Below are 21,216 nucleotides of genomic sequence, written 5' to 3'. Positions count from 1 at the left end.
GCTTTCACTTGCACTCTCAAGAAACTCAAACGGGGGCTCTGTGTCAACCTAGAGTGGTGGGGTGGGGAGGGAGATGGGAGGGAGGTTCAAAGGGAGGGGATATATGTATACCTATGGCTGATTCATGTTGAGGTTTGACAGAAAACAACAAAATTCTATAAAGCAATTATTCTTCAATAAAAAATAAATTAAAAGTACATTATGTTAAAAATCATTAAAGACTGTAATTTTAAAGCATTAAGTCAAAAGTAAAAAAGTTATATCTGCAGTTGAATCAAAATCCTCTCAAATAAAATTCAGAATGATTTTGAAAGTTAATTTCTGGAATGTTGGTGTAGACTTCTGAGAATGTCTTATCCAGGGATCAGTTCAGTTCAGTTTAGTCACTCAGCCGTGTCTGACTCTTTGCGACCCCATGAATTGCAGCACGCCAGGCCTCCCTGTCCATCACCAACTCCCGGAGTTCACTCAGACTCACGTCCATCGAGTCAGTGATGCCATCCAGCCATCTCATCCTCTGTCGTCCCCTTCTCCTCCTGTCCCCAATCCCTCCCAGCATCAGAGTCTTTTCCAATGAGTCAACTCTTCGCATGAAGTGGCCAAAGTACTGGAGTTTCAGCCTTAGTATCATTCCTTCCAAAGAAATCCCAGGGCTGATCTCCTTCAGAATGGACTGGTTGGATCTCCTTGCAGTCCAAGGGACTCTCAAGAGTCTTCTCCAACACCACAGTTCAAAAGCATCAATTCTTCAGTGCTCAGCTTTCTTCACAGTCCAGCTCTCACATCCATACATGACCACAGGAAAAACCATAGCCTTGACTAGACGGACCTTTGTTGGCAAAGTAGTGTCTCTGCTTTTTAATATGGTATCTAGGTTGGTCATAACTTTCCTTCCAAGGAGTAAGTGTCTTTTAATTTAATGGCTGCAGTCACCATCTGCAGTGATTTTGGAGCCCCCAAAAATAAAGTCTGACACTGTTTCCACTGTTTCCCCATCTATTTTCCATGAAGTGGTGGGACCGGATGCCATGATCTTCGTTTTCTGAATGTTGAGAAAATGACATTTGGATAGGATTAGACTTAAAAGGAGAGGTGGATATGGATACATGAAAACAGAGTGATTTATCTGAAAATCCTATGATAAAGTCTGGAGTAAAGACAGTGACCATGGGAACAAAAAGAGGGACTTTGTGGCATAGAATGAACTGAATTTGCTCCTTGACAATACATGGAGAAAAATAAACAATGACTGAAATTTGTAACCAAGGAAATTGAATGAATGCTGGCATTAATGAGAAAAGAATAATAGGTCTTGGGAGGGGATAGGAAGAGATGAGCCATTTGATGTTGAATTTGAGATGCCTGATGGTACAGCATGATGCTGTCTAGAAAGAGGCTGGGAATACTAATATGAATCTGGACATGGGCGGAAGATGGGAGACTGGAGGCATTGGCCACATAAGCTGAAGCTATGAGAATGGAATTGTTTACTCATGGAAAGAATGCAGCATGGGAAGACACGGGATACAAGACAGGACACAGTAAAGTATCCAGAACCTGTGAAAGATGAGAAGCAAAGAAGGAGGCTGAGAGGGAACCGAAAAAGTTAGAGAGGGGGGTTTCGTGCAGGGAAAGCTAAAGAGACTTTCAACAACAAAAAAAATGATAAACAGCGCCAAGATAGCAAAATATACAAACATGAATTAATCAGTAATTTTAAGGTATCTCAATAATGTTTTCTTTATTAAGCTCACATGAATCTGGTATCAATTACATCCATTTGGGAACACAGAATACCAATCCGTGAAAGAACATTCTGGCAGCATGACATGTTTTCAGCACGAACATGGGATTATCACACAGGAAACACACGGTTCTCTGCCTTTGATGTCAGGAGACCACCTGAAGCAGGCAGCTTTCCTCGCCAACTCTGTACTTCCGTACTCTCTAGCTGCTTGCCAGATTTTCTCACTGTGCAGCAGCAAGTAATTCTGCCAAGTGGGACAGTCAGGTTAATATTTGCTCCTGATTGATTTAGAGAAGATTAGAAGCTAAGAGATCAAGAGGGCAAGATCAAAGGGAAGGGAAAGATCAGAAGGCCTTTAGCTGATAGAAGTGGAGCTGAAGCCCTAGGGGCCTCTATGGGAAGGTGTGGCCCCTACAAGGAAAGGAGGGGCTTTCTCTTCTTTGACTACTAGTAAAACTAGAAGATTTGTGGGGATGGAGGCAGGCATGTGGGGCTCTGACCTGGCCGCTGTCTCAGTCTGGAACACGGGACCCCTTCTGCTGCCCCAGGTGTGAGCCTAGAGCCTCATCCTGGTTACCTGCTTGGACACACACCTCCCCTGGGAGTGGGGATGAGGTTGTCCAGCATCTGACCAGCTCTTCTCTGAAGGGCTGCCTGCTGTCTTCTATTCAAATATTGTTCTAGAACATGGTTTATGAAAAAACATGTAACACAATACAAAATATTATAAATATAATTCAAGTCAAATAAAATACAGAACAAAGCCAAATAAAGTAGGGCCCTCCCAGTCCATTAAATATAGACATTTATAGGAATAGACAGTTCCTATAAATATAGGAAGTCATTGGATGACCTTGATGGGAACAGTGTGAGTGCAGTGCTGGCCAGAAATCAAGCTGAAGAGTGGATAAGTGGTGAGGAAAGGGGGGTCATGCTTTGGAGAGATGGTATGAAAAAGCAAAAATGAGACAGGCAACTTATAGTCATGCCCATCTGGGTAGTGACTTGAAATCGTAAATTTTAGTGTCTTCCTTTGAGCAATTCTATCAACCTTCCTGTGAGCATTGAATGTGGTCATCTGTATAGGCTAGAATAGTTCCTAGGCCCATGGTACATTCTCAGAAATGACTCACTGTATTTAAAAAAGTTAGAAATGGCAGCATGTTCGGGGGCATAGGGTAAGGAACATGGGTGGAGGGAAATTTTTTATATATTGGTTCAAACACAGTTTGAAAGTCAGAATTTAAGAAAGGACATGAAACATAAGATCAGAAGAACTAATGGTAGTCAAATAGAGGAGGTTCTTATAACAAATTATGGGAAATTTGGACATTGGCACACATATTATTGTAATTAAGAGACTGCATTCTAGGGGTCTGTGGAAAAGAGAGTCTGGAAAATCATTTGGACAGGCATTATACATAGAAACCTTTATTATAGTCCTAGGTCTTTATTTCGGAGAAGGCAATGGCAACCCACTCCAGTACTCTTGCCTGGAAAATCCCATGGACGGAGGAGCCTGGTGGGCTGCCGTCTATGGGGTCGCACAGAGTCGGACACGACTGAAGTGACTTAGCAGTAGTAGGCTTTTATTGTACACTGAAATACCCTGTTCGTATTGGCACATTATATCAGAGTAGCCTTTCTATCTCTCTCTTACCCCAGTAGATTTCTGAGCCCTGTAAAGACAAAAAATCTGCTCACCTTCTCATCCCTATCACCTAACCCCTATGCCTGGGACGCTATAGGTGCTTAGAAAGTGTCTGATGAATGAATGAATGATCCTCCTTTTCCCATAAGCCTGCTCTCTGGCCTTCCTAAACCCACTGGACATTTATTTCTTCACCTGAAAGAAGGTAACATGCCAGGCCTTAGACACTACGGAAGTAAACTTAAAAAAAAAACATAGTACCTGCCTTCAAGGGGCTTGGAAAACAGATGCAGCCTGAAAACGATGACAACGAAAGGTGATATGTTCAAGGGAGAGTGACACATCTCGAGGAGGAGGCCTAGATTGCCCTGGACTACCGGGAAGGGTTCACATTTGTCTGCGTTGAAATGTGAAAGATGAGCCAAAGTATTCTTGGCCGACCACAGGGGCCTGGGCATTCTAGGCAGTGGGGACAGCCAGGGAAGTACTGACACGCAAGGAAAGGGTAGAAATAGAAGGAGCTAAGAGCTCATCAAATATCCAAGGAAATACGCTAGGCGAGTGATGAAATACAGGCCACAGATAAACAGTTTTGAAAAGGAGGACAAGATTGGAAACCAGATTCTGTAGAGAAATCAGAAGAGATAAGGATTCAAGTGACTGTGGAGCTTAAGGAAAAAATAAACCATTGTGAACATTGCTGATGGCAGATTCTATGGAAGAGCATGGGGTAAAAGCTGTTAAGAATCAGGGGGAAAGTATTACTTTTTTATTGTTGCATAACAGATTATCATAAATTTAGTGGCTTTAAAAAAAAAAAACCTATTTATTTTCTCCAGATTTTTGTAGATCTGAGGTCTGGGCACAGCTGAGCTGGGTCTTACAAGTTTGGAACCGAGATGTCAAGTTCCTCTCATCTTCAGGCTTTTATAGGGAAGGGTCTGTCTCTAAACTCCCCTGTGTTGTTGGCAGAATTCATTCCCTTGAGGATGTAGAATTCATGGCAGCTTGCTTCATAAAGCTGGCAATAGAGAGAGTTTGTTACTTTGATTGCTAGCACTTGGAACCTCTTTTAAAGGGCCCACTTGATTAGTATTACCAAGTCCAAGCTCATACTACTTGCAATATATCAGGTCAATAAATTGAGAGAAGAGTTATTGGGACATGAACTAGCAACTTTATTCAGAAAGCCAGCAGACTAAGGGTCGTGGTGGAGAGTTCTGACAAAATGTGGTCCACTTTAGAAAGGAATGGCAAACCATTTCAATATTCTTGCCTTGAGAACCCCATGAACAGTATGAAAAGGCAAAAAGATATGACACTGAAACAGGAACTCCCCAGGTCGGTAGGTGCCCAATATGCTACCGGAGGAGAGGGGAGAAATAACTCCAGCAAGAATGAAGAGACGGAGCCAACGTGAAAACAATGCCCGGTTGTGGATGTGACTGGTGATAGAAGTGAAGTCCGATGCTGTAAAGAGCAATACTGCATAAGAACCAGAAATGTTAGGTCCATGAATCAAGGTAAATTGGAAGTGGTCAAACAGGAGATGGCAAGAGTGAATATCAACATTTTAGGTATCAGAGAACTAAAATGGACTGGATGGATGAATTTAATTCAGATGACCATTATATCTACTACTGTGGGCAAGAATCCCTTAGACGAAATGGAGTAGCCCTCAACAAAATAGCCTGAAATGCAGTACTTGGGTGCAATCTCAAAAACAGCAGAATTATCTGTGTTCATTTCCAAGGCAAACCATTCAATATCACAGTAATCCAAGTCTATGCCCTGACCAGTAATGCTGAAGACGCTGAAGTTGAACAGATCTATGAAGACCTACAAGACCTTCTAGAACTAACATCAAAAAACAAACAAACAAAAAGACGTCCTTTTCAACATAGGGAACTGGCATACAAAAGTAGGAAGTCAAGAGATACCTGGAGTAACAGGCAAGTTTGGCCTTGGAGTACAAAATGAAGCAGGGCAAAGGCTAACAGAGTTTTGCCAAGAGAATGCACTGATCATAGCAAACACCTCTTCCAACAACACAAGATATGACTCTACACATGGACATCACCAGTCAATACCAAAATCTGATTGATTATATTCTTTGCAGCCAAAGATGGAAAAGCTCTATACAGTCAGCAAAAACAAGACTGGGAGCTGACTGTGGCTCAGATCATGAACTCCTTATTGCCAAATCCAGACTTAAATTGAAGAAAGTTCAGGTACGACCTAAATCAAATCCCCTATGATTATACAGTGGAAGTGAGAAATAGATTCAAGGGATTAGATATGATAGAGTGCCTGAAGAGCTATGGATGGAGGTTCGTAACACTGTGATCAAGACCATCTCCAAGAGGAAGAAATGCAAAAAAGGCAAAGTGGCTGTCTGAGGAGGCCTTGCAAATAGCTGAGAAAAGAAGAGAAACGAAAAGCAAAGGAGAAAATGAAAGATATATCCATCTGAGTGAAGAGTTCCAAAAATAGCAAGGAGAGATAAGAAAGTCTTCCTCGGTGATCAATGCAGAAAAATAGAGGAAAACAGTAGAATAGGAAAGACTAGAGATCTCTTCAAGAAAATTAGAGATAACAAGGGGACATTTCATGCAAAGATGGGCACAATAAAGGACAGAAATGGTATGGACCTAACAGAAGCAGAAGATATTAAGAAGAGGTGGCAAGAATACACAGAAGAACTGTACAAAAAACATCTTTATGACCCAGATAATCACGATGGTGTGATCACTCACCTAGAGCCAGACATGCTGGAATGTGAAGTCAAGTGGGTCTTAGGAAGCATCACTATGAATAAAGCTAGTGGAGGTGATGGAGTTCCAGTTGAGCTGTTTCAAATCCTAAAAGATGATGCTATTAAAGTGCTGCACTCAATATGCGAACAAATTTGAAACACTCAGTAGTGGCCACAGGTCTGGAAAAGGTCAGTTTTCATTCCAATCTCAAAGAAAGGCAATGCTAAAGAATGTTCAAACTACCTCACAGTTGCACTCATGACACACGCTAGTGAAGTAATGCTCAAAATTCTCCAAGCGAGGCTTCAACAGTATTGAACTTAACTGAGAATTTCCAGATGTTCAAGCTGGATTTAGAAAAGACAGAGGAACCAGAGATCAAATTGACAACATCTGTTGCATCATCAAAAAAGCAAGAGAGTTCCAGAAAAACATATACTTCTGCTTTATTGACTATGCCAAAGCCTTTGACTGTGTGGATCACAACAAACTGGAAAATTCTTCAAGAGATGGGAATACCAGACAATCTTACCTGCCTCCTGAGAAATCTGTATGCAGGTCATGAAGCAACAGTTAGCACCAGACATGAAACAGTGGAATGGTTCCAAATTGGGAAGAGTACATCAAGGCTATAAATTGTCACCCTGCTTATTTAACTTATATGCAGAGTACATCATGTGAATTGCCAGACTGGATGAAGCACAAGCTGGAATCAGAATTGCCAGGAGAAATACCAATAACCTCAGATATGCAGATGACACCACCCTTATGGAAGAAAGTGAAGAGGAACTACAGAGCCTCTTGATGAAAGTGAAAGAGCAGAGTGGAAAAGCTGGCTTAAAACTCAACCTTCAAAAAGCTAAGATCATGGCATCTGGTCCCATCACTTCATGGCAAATAGATGGGGAAACAATGGAAACAGTGACAGACTATTTTTGGGGGCTCCAAAATCACTGCAGGTTGTGACTGCAGCCATGAAATTAAAAGACAATTGCTTCTTGAAAGAAAAGCTATGACCAAGCTAGACAGCATGTTACAAGGCAGAGACATTACTTTGCCAACAAATGTCCATCTAGTCAAAGTTATTGTTTTTCCAGTAGTCATGTATGGGTGTGAGAGTTGGGCCATAAAGAAAGCTGAGCGCTGAAGAGTTGATGCTTTTGAACTGTGGTGTTGGAGAAGACTCTTGAGAGTCCCTTGGACTGCAAGGAGATCCAATCAGTCCATCCTAAATGAAATAATTCCTGAACATTCTTTGGAAGGACTGATGCTGGAGCAGAAGTTCCAACACTTTGGCCACCTGATGCAAAGAACTGCCTCATTGGTAAAGACTCTGATGCTGAGAAATATTGAAGGCAGGCAGAGAAGGGGACTACAGAGGATGAGATGGTTGAATGGCATCACTGACTCGGTGGACGTGTATTTGAGCAAGCTGCAGGAGTTGGTGATGGACAGGGAATCCTGGCATGCTATAGTCCATGGGGTCGCAAAGAATGAGAGACGACTGAGCAAGTGAACTGAACTTAACTGAGCAGACCAAAAAGATGGCAAGCCACTGTTCCGAGGAAGTGTCTTCCCCAAGTTAGTATTCAGTGTTTTTTTTTTTTTTTTTTAATCAATAGTAAAAAGGAAGGAAGGGTGGTTAGTTGTTGCAAACTTCTTGGTGTTGGAATCCTTTGTTCTTGCAGCTGTCCATATAGGTCAGGTCATGATGTTCCTATAGACTGCCAACAAAATAGATGTTATTCTCTGTTCCACAACGTTTTATCTCTTTAAGAATGGGAAATGTTGTGCCTTTAAAATTAAGAGCCTTGAGAATGGGCTCTCCTGTATATTTCCGGCTATAGGCAATATAATGTAGCATAAGCAATGGAATACAAAGGGTAAAGTTAAAGAAACAGATGGCTCTATTGCAGTAGGTGATGCCTACTCAGGAGCATCTCCTGTTTGATTAAGTTAAAGTCACCTGATTAGGAACTTTAAATGCATCTGCAAAATCCTTTGCCAGGTTCGATTAGCTAGAAGCAAGTCACAGTTTCCATCTATAATGAAGAGGGGATTATGAAGGCAGACGATGAGGGCTTCTGTGGGAAGTTACTTTAGGGTTTGTTGGCCACAAGAAATAAGGAAATCAACACAAAGATATAGATTCAGAAGTGACTCAGAATAAAGCTATGTGGACCTGTGAATAGGGTGTTTATGGATGCCACAGAACTTGGTGCATGTATGTGCACATGCTTCTATCGGTTAGCTTTTGCTGCTTAATGAACTGTGCCAAAATTGTGTTTTCAAACAGCAATCATTAATTTAGCTAAAAAATGTACAGATCAACAGTTGTCTGTGTTCAGCTGGGTGGTTCTACAGATCTGGGTCAGACTCAGGTGATCTTTACTGTGGTTCTTGATGTGCCTGCGGTTGGCTTCTGGGTCAGCTGCTGGCTGGTTAACTGAGATGTGGTCTTGTAGTTCTTCCAGTGAGGAACTGGGCTCATTTACATCAAGGTGATGCTGTCCACTCAGCAAGCCAGCAAGCACCAATCCACAAGTGCTTTTCAATTCAATATGTCTTATATTACATTTGCTAATGACCCACTGGTCAAAACAAGTCATATGGCCAGTTGAGGTTAAAGGGTAAGTGAAGAAAAGGACTTTGCCTTTCTTATAAAAAGAGTAGAAAAATGTGGGTATTTTTACAGTCCACTACATGATAGTTATTACTTTTTAAAGATTGTAAGTATTCTGCTTTTAGGATGAGCAAATCAGTAAAAAAAAAAAAAAAAGATGGATACATAGCTTATGGGGGGGCGGGGGACTGATGAAATGGGATCCTGGAGAAAAGAAAAGCTGCTGGAATGCAGAGCACACTGGGGAATTTGCATTTTAAAAAGGGAAAGTCCATTATATTTCCATAGAATGAATGAAAGGGGAGAAAGAAAGTTCTAGAAAAATTTAATTTTCCTGGTAGTCTCAATTTTCCTTGGATAAAAATAACCTAGGTCAGGAAATGGCAACCCACTCCAGTGTTCTTGCCTGGAGAATCCCAGGGACGGGGGAGCCTGGTGGGCTGCTATCTATGGGGTCGCACAGAGTTGGACACGACTGAAGCGACTTAGCAGCAGCAGCAGGTCATCTATTGAATACAGTGAGGGTGGTGTTGGGAAAAGAGTTTGTGGAGAGTGTTAACTTTGTTGAAGGCTGTTGTTTAGAACAGGAGAGGAAGCTGGGGTCAAAATATAAGAGAGGGAAAAAAATCCCAAACAGTCCACACAAAAGGTGAGTGGTACACAGCCCTGCTGAGATTTACAGAGCTTACATTTATGTTGGTGCCCATCCACAGTGCCTTACCAGCGCATGGGTGAACTAGAGACAGGGACCCCCTCTGCCTCGTTCAAGAAACGCCTTTCTCACTCTCAGTTGATACCCTTATGCAGGACAAACTCATAAATAAGTGCAGTGGCCCTGCCAATCAACAGGATTATATTAGATTTTTTAAAATAGTGGCTTTAGGTAAACTAGATCTAGGAGCATAAGGACAGTTGGTGGGACTGATTTAAGAATAACAACTTGCCAAGTGGATCTGCAAAAGAACAAGACAGAATGTTGACAGTGCTTGCAAAAGGTTGAGATTAAAAAAGTAATTTTAAAACCTAAAATGCAAACTAGCAGGGGTTGAGGGAGATGAGCCTGGGTCATAAGAGAAGGGCTCTGTTGTGAAGGAACAATCGGTTCATGGTAGGTATGGGGAGGTGTTGATGGCACTATGAATGTCCATCTGTGAGAAGAGGACAGAGCAGTAGGTATGTTGGGAGACCTAGCTGTTACAACGTAAGGACTGCATTTGAGGACACGGGAGAATCAGAAGTTTCTGCCTTGTATGACTGTGTCAGTTGAGGGGAAAGAGTACAACTGTATATATGGACCAACCTGGTTCAAATCTTCGTCACTATTCAGAACATCAGGCGGCAGCAGATCAGGCACTCTGGCTTGGAGTCTGATGTCTCAGAATCCATGGACACGCTGGGAAAAAACTGAATATACACAGAAGCAGTTAATTTTATTTGTTAATTTTTATTGAAGTATTGTTTATTTACAATGCTATTAATTTCTACAGTACAACAAAATGATTAAATTATATATACACACACACACATATATATATATATACTTTTGCAAATTCTTTTCCTTTGTGGTTTATCATAGGATACTGAATATAGTCCTCTGTGCTATATAGTTGGCTCTTGTTTATCCATCCTGCATGTAATGCTTTGTACCTGCTAACCCCAGTCTCCCACTCATCTCTCCCCCAAACCTTTCTCCCCTGGCAACCACAAGTCTATTTTCTGTCTCTGAGTCTGTTTCTATTTTGAAGTTAAGTACACTTGTGTCATATTTTAGATTCCACATGTAAGTGATACCATATGGTATTGTCTTTCTTTTTCTGACTTACTTTGCTTAGTATGATAATGTCTAGTTGCATCCATGTTGCTGCAGATGGTGTTATTTCATTCTTTTTTATGGTTGAATAATATTCCATTTCACATATGTATCACGTCTTCTTTATCCATTCATCTGTTGAAGGACATTTAGGTTATTTCCATATGTTGGTTATTATGAATAGTGTTGAGAAACAGTTAATTTTAGACTTACTAAAATGACAAGGCAGCTCTATTACAGAGATTGGTTGTTCAAATAACTGATAATCTCTATTATGCAGGATCCAAGGGTGGATTTAGGATAAGGATCATCCACCTGATGAGAGCAGAACATTGCAAGCATCCTCTGTTATGGGGATTATTGTGAATGTATTCAGAGCTCAGGATAGTTTTTCTAGGAGAAAGCTTTGGAAATGATTTGGAAGGAAGCATATGGTGAGGGGGTTTCAAGGAATCAGAAGAGAGCTGGGGATGAGAGAACACGGTCAGCAGTGTTTTTAGAGAAGTTTCTGAAGCAAAGGCATCAACAAAGGTCAGGTTAGAAGATAAATGGAGGAGAGGACAGAGAACAGGCTTGAGAGAGAAGGAATTAGAGTACATCAGTAACAAACCTAGAGAACAGAACAGAGGGTATTAATGGGAGAGGATGAAGGGGTTGAAATAATTTGCAGGCACTAGAGAAGTGTATTATCCCCTGTTAGGGGTTTACAGGTGAGAGGCAAAATAAAAGGCCTATTCTGAGTAAGTTGACTAAATTTTGACAGGTATCCATCCTTTCTTTCTGCATAAAATTATTCATGTCTTTATACCCTCTTTTTTTTTTTAACTTATTAATAAGAGGAACTCAAGAAATGAATCTTTTTCATTTACATGTTACAAAAGGCATTCTCCTCTCCTGGGAATTTTATAAGAATATGGTACCATATTTTTATTTTAGTATAATTTAGGATAATATAAAATTTGAAAAATATATTGCAAATGCTTATTAGTACATTGATTAGAAAAATATAATAAAAACATTCTTAGACTCTTCAGAATCTTTCTCTTTGAACTTTTCTTAGTTTTTCAGTAATCAAGTTTTAGAATTACTTATATTAGGTAAGACAGGACTTCATGCAATAGAATGTTTGGTAATTAATTAGAAGCCATGGTCTTGAGGAAGTTGGAGAGAAGAGTCTTTTCTTCTGATGAGACCCTCAAAATCACAGTCCTGTGATTTTAACAGGATAATCAGGATGAATTAGTGAGTTTGTTATATAAAATGAAGTTATTTGGAAACATGGCTGAAAAGGTAATGGGATTTTTGTGGCTGTGATTAATTTAAAATTTTTTTATACCAAAAGCTATGGCATAACATAAAAAGAGACTCTACATACTCTTGAAATTTCTTCATTCCTTCTGTGAGAAGAGATCAATCATTGGAAACAGAGAACTTTCACTTACAACTAATCTTATGAGTTGGTTTTACAAACACTGGATAAGCAGAATTGTTTCTAAGTAGAACTTATGTGAGGAGGTTGTTAAACTTTCTATCTCAATTTTATTGAATTCTGCTTGATTTTCAATTATCCCTGATTTTCAGTATTCTGGGTTACATGCCAAAATATTCAAAAATTATTTATGTGGCAAGAATTCTGTGTTGCAAATTTACAAACAAATTTACATATGAAAAGAAAGGAATATTTTGGGTACATTAATTCAGAAACATAAGTTTTGGATGAGTTGTTTGCATTTATCAGTTTTAAATATTTTTAGGACTCAAAGCTCTGATGTGAAAATCTTTGCATTCGGTCTGATGGGCACCTTTTTAACATGTTAAAAAGCAAAATCAAGAAATATCTTTTACTGAGTTTATAAATGAAGCTCTTGCTAAGTTAATTATTATGGTTGTAAGCTTATCTGATATATACTAAATATATATAATATTATATATTATAACATATATAACTTAATAAATATTTATTAATATTTTTGATAACAGATATGTTCTAAATTCTTTGGTACAAATATTTTCCTTTCCCTTATGGACTGAGAGACTCCATTAAATAATTTTGAAAGGAAACTGCTCTTTAAAAGATTTGGCTTTAGAATCATTTATAATTTCAGTACTTGTTTTAAAATACAGGATAATTAAAAAAAATAGCACAAGAATATAGATACCCAGTTACTTTATGGGCTCTCCCTAACCACTTTTGGACATGATTTCTTTATTTTCTTTTTATTTGATGTGGATTGGTGAATTGCATTGTTTCAGGCAGATTGCATTTATAAAGTACTATGCTTATCTATTCATTCCTTCCAGCATAACTCACATCATTTGTTAACTGTTCATTCTGACAAGTAATTAGGGAAAATATTTTTCATAAGCTAAAACTCCATTCCTATTTCACCCTTGGCTTTCATTCTCAATTTATCATTGTATGTTGATGTTGGGTGCTGTATCTTTTGAATTCTGGCCATTATTTTCAGGTTTACAATGTGTAGGAAAAGTCTAAGTTTTTAGAATTTTAAACAAAGTGTGTTAAACTTTTGAAATATTGTAATCATTTTTATCATATTATGGTTTATAGTCTTACAATGGAAGAAAAGCTATTTCCTGTTCCAAAGTGCATTTTGAAATTTATATTAATGATGATTTAAATCTTTTCAAATCACCCAATTCCAAAAGAAGATAGCTCTTTTAGATTTTGTCAGTGAATTATTTTCCAAAGGGAGACATGCAAATACAATTTTATATTGATGTGTATTCTGGGGAATAAATGAGATCTAGTGTCTAAGAGTTCACCATTTATTTATATTTTATTTCAAATTCAAAGAAACGCCTCATTAGCAAAATGAGTTTCTTCCATTTGAGGGGAGGTTTAAGGGCTTCCTTTTGTGTAAACGAATAGGACTGTTTGCATAAACGCACGAGTGACAAGAATCCTTTGACAGTTTCACAAATGATGTCCTATGACCCTGTCTATTTCTCTTTCCTCTAGTTAACTTCTCCCACTGCCTCTGAGCAGCTTGCCCGTAAACCACCTGCTTTCTCCTTTGTTTCTCCAACTAATCAGAAAACACCACCTGCCCCAGGCGACCTCGCCAGCGCCTCTGTCCTGGAGGAGTTCCACTCGAGGAGGCTGGATGCCCGCGGGGCCCTGGTGGAAGAAACAACCACGTACTTTCAAACTTCCGCTCACTCTGCACCTTTTTTTGCACCGAAGGGCACGTCCTCGACGTCACAGGTCCCCCAACCCGCTCAGTTATCAGGGTCTCCTTCATCCAGTCCAAGCACAGCACAGCAAAACCCGGGGCAGACTTCTGAAGTCCTCAAGAAGACGGTCACCTCGAACGTCCTTAGTCCCAAAGAGAGTCCGAGAGCCTCTTCTCCTTCACCAGCCTCCGGTGCTTCTCTGAAGTCGAGTGCAGCCTCCTACATCCCCGTGCGCATCGTCACGCACTCGCTCTCGCCGAGTCCCAGAGCTTTCCCCTCCCCTTTCCACGGCTCCTCCTCTACGGTCTGTAGCCAAGCGTCCTCCAGCGGGAGCCTCTCGAGGTCAGGGGTGAAACCCCCGGTGCCCTCCAGGCTTTCCGTCCTCACCGCCATCCTGAAGTCCAGCCCTTCTCACCAAAGGCCCCTCTCCCCGGCCTCCTGTCCCACCTTCTCTCTCAACTCCCTGGCTTCCTCCACGCTCACGCTTGATCAAAAAGTCAAACAAACCCCACCCACACCTAAGAAATCCCTCTCAAGTTGCTCCCTGCGATCAGGGTCTCCAGAGCAAAGGGAAAACCCGGTTTCCGACCTCAGCCAGCCATCCTTCCCCTTTCCTTCTCCCACCAAAGCTGCACCCCCTCCCCAGGCATCGGCCCTTTCTCCCCCAAAACAGGGCGGTAGCAGCTTCGCTTCTGTGATTGTAGAGAAAATGCCATCCCCGACTCTGAAGAGCAGCCCAGTGACTTCCCAGCTGCAAACTGGTACCTCCAGCTCTGTGGGTCTGCCTCCCGTCCCTCCAAGCTTTTCTCCTCTGTCTTCGAAAGGCAGACAGGATGCTGACCCCAGAGGCCCGGGAAAGCCCAGGGATATCTGCTCACATGCCTCTACATCACCTTCCTCCACATCGTCTTCTGTGTCTCCTCCCACTAACCCAAGGGCCATGCTCTCCTCACCAGAGAGACGCTACCATCCGTCCCCAGCTCTTTCAAACCTGATAAACCGATCTAAGAGCGCACGAGCGCCGGTCTCTAGCCAAGGGCAGATTCCGTCTACTGCACCCCCAGCCCCTGTCTCCAGCTCCAGCTCTGCCTCTCTTCCCTGTCTGGGGTCCTCTGCTCTCCCCCTGGCTAATCCTCCCACAAAAACACACCAGCTCAGTCCCTCCACGCTGCACCCAAATCTTTCCCTGCCTTCAAGACTTGGGAAATCCGAAAGCTCTATATCTGACCACAGATCATCTGTCTCAGCTCCGTCACCTCCCTTCTGTCTAACAAGAACCAAGGAGCTGAGTTCACCTTGTGCATTGTCCATGTCAGCAGGCCCTGAGAATAAGAAACCCAAGGTATTTCTTTTGCACGTTGCATGGTGCATGCTTCTTTTGAAAATAGAAGAATTTTTTTCCAGGGGAAAATCAATGATTATGATATTCATTCTGCTCCTACAAGGAGGTAGTGCAAGAGGATGTAAGACTTGGTGTATTTGAATGTGTGGATGAACTATAATCTGTTTAAAATTGTGCATGTTTCTGAAAACCTCTTTGATTTTGCAAATCCTCTTATGGTAACTTTTTATATCTATGGCCTTAAGGGCATTTTTTTCCCAGGCATAATGAGTTATATTATTGATCCCACAGACGGAATTTAGAGCAGTTAGATGAGATTTGGGAATATGATACATTTATGATTTATTTAATAACATGAACCGTATTATCTACCAAGATATCCTGTACTGATAGAATAGTAGATAGGATTAGTGTAAAATGGAATTTTATATGTCAAGCCCCAAATGATTGTGAAATCAATTTGAAAACTTTCTATTTCTTTTGCTGGCATTTATTTATTATTATTAATTTTTTCCCCTTCTACAATGTTCATTTCTTTATTGTTTTCCATAAACCTCAAGCTAAATCAATATGTATTTAGTTATATATTAATATGTATATGGCAAAATAGAATAGAAATTTCCTTTGTATGTGAAAATTATTTGCTTTATTCTAAACACTAAATCGGAGAAGGCAATGGCACCCCACTCCAGTGCTCTTGCCTGGAAAATCCCATGGATGGAGGAGCCTGGTAGGCTGCAGTCCATGGGGTCGCTAATAGTCGGACACGACTGAGCGACTTCACTTTCACTTTTCACTTTCATGCATTGGAGAAGGAAATGGCAACCCACTCCAGTGTTCTTGCCTGGAGAATCCCAGGGATGGGGGAGCCTGGTGGGCTGCCATCTCTGGAGTCACACAGAGTTGGACACGACTGAAGTGACTTAGCATAGCAAATACTAAATACATAGTGATTATAAAATACAGAAAGAGTGGACAGGCTGGGTATAGGGAAATAGAATTAAGAGAGGAGAAATATTGACTTTTAAATCCTCCGACATAACCTGTTGAACAAGGATGTGGATCAGCATCTATTTTAATATGAGAAGGGAAACATTTGAAGGAGTTACCCATAGCATTCATGGTTCATTTGTTCTGGAAGAAGGCACCTCTGCCCTAGAATGGCACCTCTACCAGCTTCCCAGCTGTTCCCATGTAACTTAGGATGTGGAGTTTATCTGTGGTTAGATAGAAAGCTTAGAATCCAGTCATTATTATACATGTGAAATAAAATTATGAAAGTGCCTGTATTTAGAAAGGGATTGGGATTTTCAGTTCAGTGTGTTGAAATAACACCATTAGAGCATCCAGGTTGATTCCATGGAGATTGTGTTCAATTCTATCTCTGTTGGGGTGGTGAACTAATCATGGAAAAGATCAAAGAGCCACATGATCTTATATTAACAAGATCTTAACCTATTAAGGTTACAATATGATTCACCTTAAAAAGCGTGCATGAGGCATCTACTGTATGCCCACCGCTATACTAGCTTTTTAGAGGATGTGTGTTTTATTTTTAAGGAAGAGATAATCCTTTGTCTTAAAAAACAAATTTTATGTAGCAGAAAAGCATACATGTATATGAGTTTCCCAGGTGGCATTAGTGGTAAAGAACCCTCCTGCCAATGCAGGAAACAGACGCGGGTTATATCCCTGGGTCAGAAGACCCCCGGAGAAGGAAATGACAACCCACTCCAGTATTCTTGCCTGGAGAATTCCATGGACAGAGGAGCCTGGTAGGGTACAGTCCATAGGATCACAAAGGGCTGGACACAACTGAAGCGACTTAGCATGCATGCAAGCATACATATATATACATAATGTGGAGAAGCTGTAGAGACTTAGTAAATTTACAGTAAACCTAGAAAACAAGGACAAGGCAATATTAACAGTATAATACAGATTATGTATAAAATTATAAAAGTTCACTGAATTCAGAGAATATTATTATGGGATATGGTTAGTGAGGTACATTGTCATAAATGTTGGAAGATTTATGTTCCAATGTTTAGGATTTAGCTTAATGAAGAGGAAAGCAGTTGGCATTTCAGAAATGTTAAACAACCTGACCAAATATACAAAAGATGGTCCCAGATGAATGTATGTGGACACATAAGAATACTGGTCTTATCATCAACTAGTGATAATACCAATGATAATTATAGAAACAAGATCAAATACTCTCTGTGAATCATGAACCATCACAGTAGTTACACAAAGCAGTTAAAATTTAATTAGAAGAGACTATGTCTGTTATTTTTGTTATGACTGTGTAAGATTGGCCGTATTATTTTCTCCATTCTCTGTACTAAGAAACTGTTGTTCAATGAATAGCTTGCTCAGGTAATGTTTCTTATGCTGACTGAGATGACATTTATAGTAATTGAAGTCTACGGAATCTTGAAGCCATTTTTTTAAAAACTGAGATTTATTGCAACAAAGCAGTAACTCATATACATTATAATTTTAGCCTGATTTATTAATTCTTAGGAAGGAAATCATCATTATGAGATGATGATTAGAATGATCAATTGATATAATATTTGGATCATTTTAAAATATATTTTTCCAGATTATGAAGTCCTTCTATTTTAAAAAGCAAATGAGATGGAAAAAATCTTTTACCCTAATTCTAAATTTGAAAAAGTGGTTTATTTGAAGTAAATGAGCTGGTGGTTATTTTTTCAATACATATATGTTATTATGGAATTCACTTGTGATGTATTAAAAAAAAAACCTGGTGATTTAAACATTACCTTTTCCTGAATTTATTGACAATGATCTCTTATACCACACTGCATTATACTTAAATTATTCTTTACCTTTGTGAAAAGTAGTTTTACTCCACTGGCTTCTTTAGAGAGTTTCTGTTAATGGCACCCCACTCCAGTACTTTTGCCTAGAAAATCCCATGGACAGAGGAGCCTGGTAGGCTGCAGTCCATGGGGTCCCTAGGAGTCAGACAGAACTGAGTGACTTCACTTTCACTTTTCACTTTCATGCATTGGAGAAGGAAATGGCAACCCACTCCAGTGTTCTTGCCTGGAGAATCCCAGGGATGGGGGAGCCTGGTGGGCTGCTGTCTCTGGGGTCGCACAGAGTCGGACACGACTGAAGTGACTTAGCAGCTGCTTTGTTTATGTTTTGCCCTGTTTTTGAAGAGTTGGAAGAGGATGAGCCTGAAGGGAGTTCTGATAAAATCTTTTTGTCCTAAAATCAAGTTTTTCGATGACCTTTTCCTCCACAGCTCACTTACTACTCCCAGTATTGAAGAATTCTTGGCATTTGCTTTATTTATTCCTGTTTAGTTTCTTTATTTCCAAGTTCATATAATTCAAGCTTATAGAAATGCATGATAAAATTTGATGAACTGTATTAAAATATGAAGAGTGGTTATAATTTATCCATTTTTATCTGTTTCTTTGAACAGAAGAATGTTTCATATAATGGATAAAATTTATAATAACTTCTGATAAATTAGTTTCTCTTGAATAATACTCTTCTTTATCATATTTATTTCCTCCCTTTTTTTTTTTTGCTATTATCTCTCTAGGTAAAAATCAGCCCGTGTGTGTGTGTGTGTGTGTGTGTGTGTGTGTATATATATGTGTGTGTATATATATATATATATATATATATGTATATATATCGGAGAAGGCAATGGCACCCCACTCCAGTACTCTTGCCTGGAAAATCCCATGGACAGAGAAGCCTGGTAGGCTGCAGTCCATGGGGTCGCTAATAGTCGGACACGACTGAGCGACTTCACTTTCACTTTTCACTTTCATGCATTGGAGAAGGAAATGGCAACCCACTCCAGTGTTCTTGCCTGGAGAATCCCAGGGACGAGGGAGCCTGGTGGGCTACTGTCTATGGGGTCACACAGAGTCGGACACGACTGAAGTGACTTAGCATAGCATAGCATATGTATGTATATACATACATATATATGAAAGAAAGTAAAGTGAAGTTGCTCAGTTGTGTCCGACTCTTTGCGACCGTATGGTCTGTAGCCTACCATTCCCCTCCATCCGTGGGGATTCTCCAGGCAAGAATACTGGAGTGGGTTGCCATGTTCTTCTCCAGGGGATCTTCCCAACCCAGGGATCGAACCTGGGTATCCTGCATTGCAGGCAGACTCATTACTGTCTGAGCCACCAGGGAATCCCTATATATATAAATAGATCAGATCAGATCAGTCGCTCAGTCGTGTCCGACTCTTTGCGACCCCATGAATCGCAGCACGCCAGGCCTCCCTGTCCATCACCAACTCCCAGAGTTCACTGAGACTCATGTCCATCAAGTCAGTGATGCCATCCAGCCATCTCATCCTCTGTCGTCCCCTTCTCCTCCTGCCCCCAATCCCTCCCAGCATCAGAGTCTTTTCCAATGAGTCAACTCCTCACATGAGTTGGCCAAAGTACTGGAGTTTCAGCTTTAGCATCATTCCTTCCAAAGAAATCCCAGGGCTGATCTCCTTCAGAATGGACTAGTTGGATCTCCTTGCAGTCCAAGGGACTCTCAAGAGTCTTCTCCAACACCACAGTTCAAAAGCATCAATTCTTCGGCACTCAGCCTTCTTCACAGTCCAGCTCTCACATCCATACATGACCACAGGAAAAACCATAGCCTTGCCTAGACGAACATTTGTTAGCAAAGTAATGTCTTTGCTTTTGAATATGCTATCTAGGTTGGTCATAACTTTCCTTCCAAGGAGTAATATATAAACTTGAGTATAAAAAGTTCTTTAAAATGAACACTGATGGATACTGGAAGAGATAAAGCTTACCCCAATTCTCAGTTTCTTTTGATGTTTGACTAGCTTTGCTTAAATTGCTAAGATTATTTTATAGATTGATAGGCGGAAATAGACAAAAGCTTCAGGATATCAAATAATTTCTGTGTTTTTTGGAGTTTATTATCTCTCTCTTTCCACTGTGGTTCTAACCTGAGCACAGAACGCTCTTTGAAGTCAAAGAGTTTCAGATTTAAATCAGCTTCCCTCAGTGCCAGATCCCAAGAGGAGAGTGGTCCTATAATATGGAAGACGATCAAATTAAAATATCAGTGCCTAGAAGGTATTAGTTCCAAGCCTGGGCTGTATTCTCCTTTGATATGAAAATAAAATGGAACAGCTGGATAATGCTGAGCTAAATTCAGGGGTAAGACATGTTTGATATTTCTTTCTCATAGAACCTGAAGGTTCTGAGTCTATATAATGTAATGGCTATATTTTAATTTCGGATGTGGTTGAAAATACTACTTTACATTATAATCATGGCCCTAGACAGGATGGGTGTCTCCTTAAATGTTGCTCCCACGGCTCTTTGATCAACATGTGTATTGTTGGAGACCTTGCTTTTCGCCTTGGGAAAGCCTGAATATCAGAAAGCTAATACACAGAGTTGTATTTGGGCTTCTAATATATTTGCCTTCACTTATAAAATAGTTTCTATTTTTCTCCTAGTGGGTTATCATGGCATTCCATATGGAAATTTGGGATGGTCATTATATCAAAAACTCATTCATTTTGCCCCTCACTGATGATGGTCCACAGCTCTGTGAGGGTCCAGTGGTGTGGCTGCCCTGGCCTGAATGCTCTCTGGGCACATAGCTTATTTAGATAATCATTTGGGAGCTTTTTGATATTTCCTGAACTTTTATAGCTGATGTTTCATTTATAAACTCTCATTCCTTTGAGGCATCATAATATTTCCAAATATATCACACTGGAAACTTGGTGGTAAGCTTCCATGCGACTTTCTCCATTTCTGCTGACCCTCATGTAATCTGGGAAACAAACAATATGAAATGTACCTCCATGAGGAAAAATGGTTACTCTGGGTTCAAAACAAATCACTCATTCCTACAGTCAGTATGTATCACGTGCTTATTATGTATACCTTTCAAAGTTGTGAAGATGTTGAACCAACATTGCACTAAATGCCTGCTGGAAGAACATTTACAATCTACGGGGAGAGAGAAATGACCCTGCTCTTCAATGAGTATATTTTCTTGTCTATGAGAAGATCATAAGTGGTATGGAGAAAAGT

At 40.3% G+C, this 21,216-nt stretch overlaps 1 protein-coding gene across 12 annotated transcripts in view; it reads left to right on the top strand.

The window, feature by feature from the left end:
- The window catches only part of MLIP (muscular LMNA interacting protein), a 295,087-nt gene that overhangs the window by 152,993 nt on the left and 120,878 nt on the right, over window positions 1-21,216 (top strand). For all 12 annotated transcript variants that reach the window (XM_027524178.1, XM_027524174.1, XM_027524168.1 and 9 more), the window contains one exon: window positions 13,568-15,124. In XM_027524178.1, the coding sequence (XP_027379979.1) occupies window positions 13,568-15,124 (1,557 nt within the window). The remainder of the gene's footprint in view (window positions 1-13,567; window positions 15,125-21,216) is intronic.

The sequence above is a fragment of the Bos indicus x Bos taurus genome, chromosome 23, assembly GCF_003369695.1.
Source record: "Bos indicus x Bos taurus breed Angus x Brahman F1 hybrid chromosome 23, Bos_hybrid_MaternalHap_v2.0, whole genome shotgun sequence".
Classification (NCBI taxonomy): Eukaryota; Metazoa; Chordata; class Mammalia; order Artiodactyla; family Bovidae; genus Bos; species Bos indicus x Bos taurus.
The sequence above is the reverse complement of the archived record's forward strand: the minus strand, read 5'-3'. Positions and strand labels throughout refer to the sequence as shown.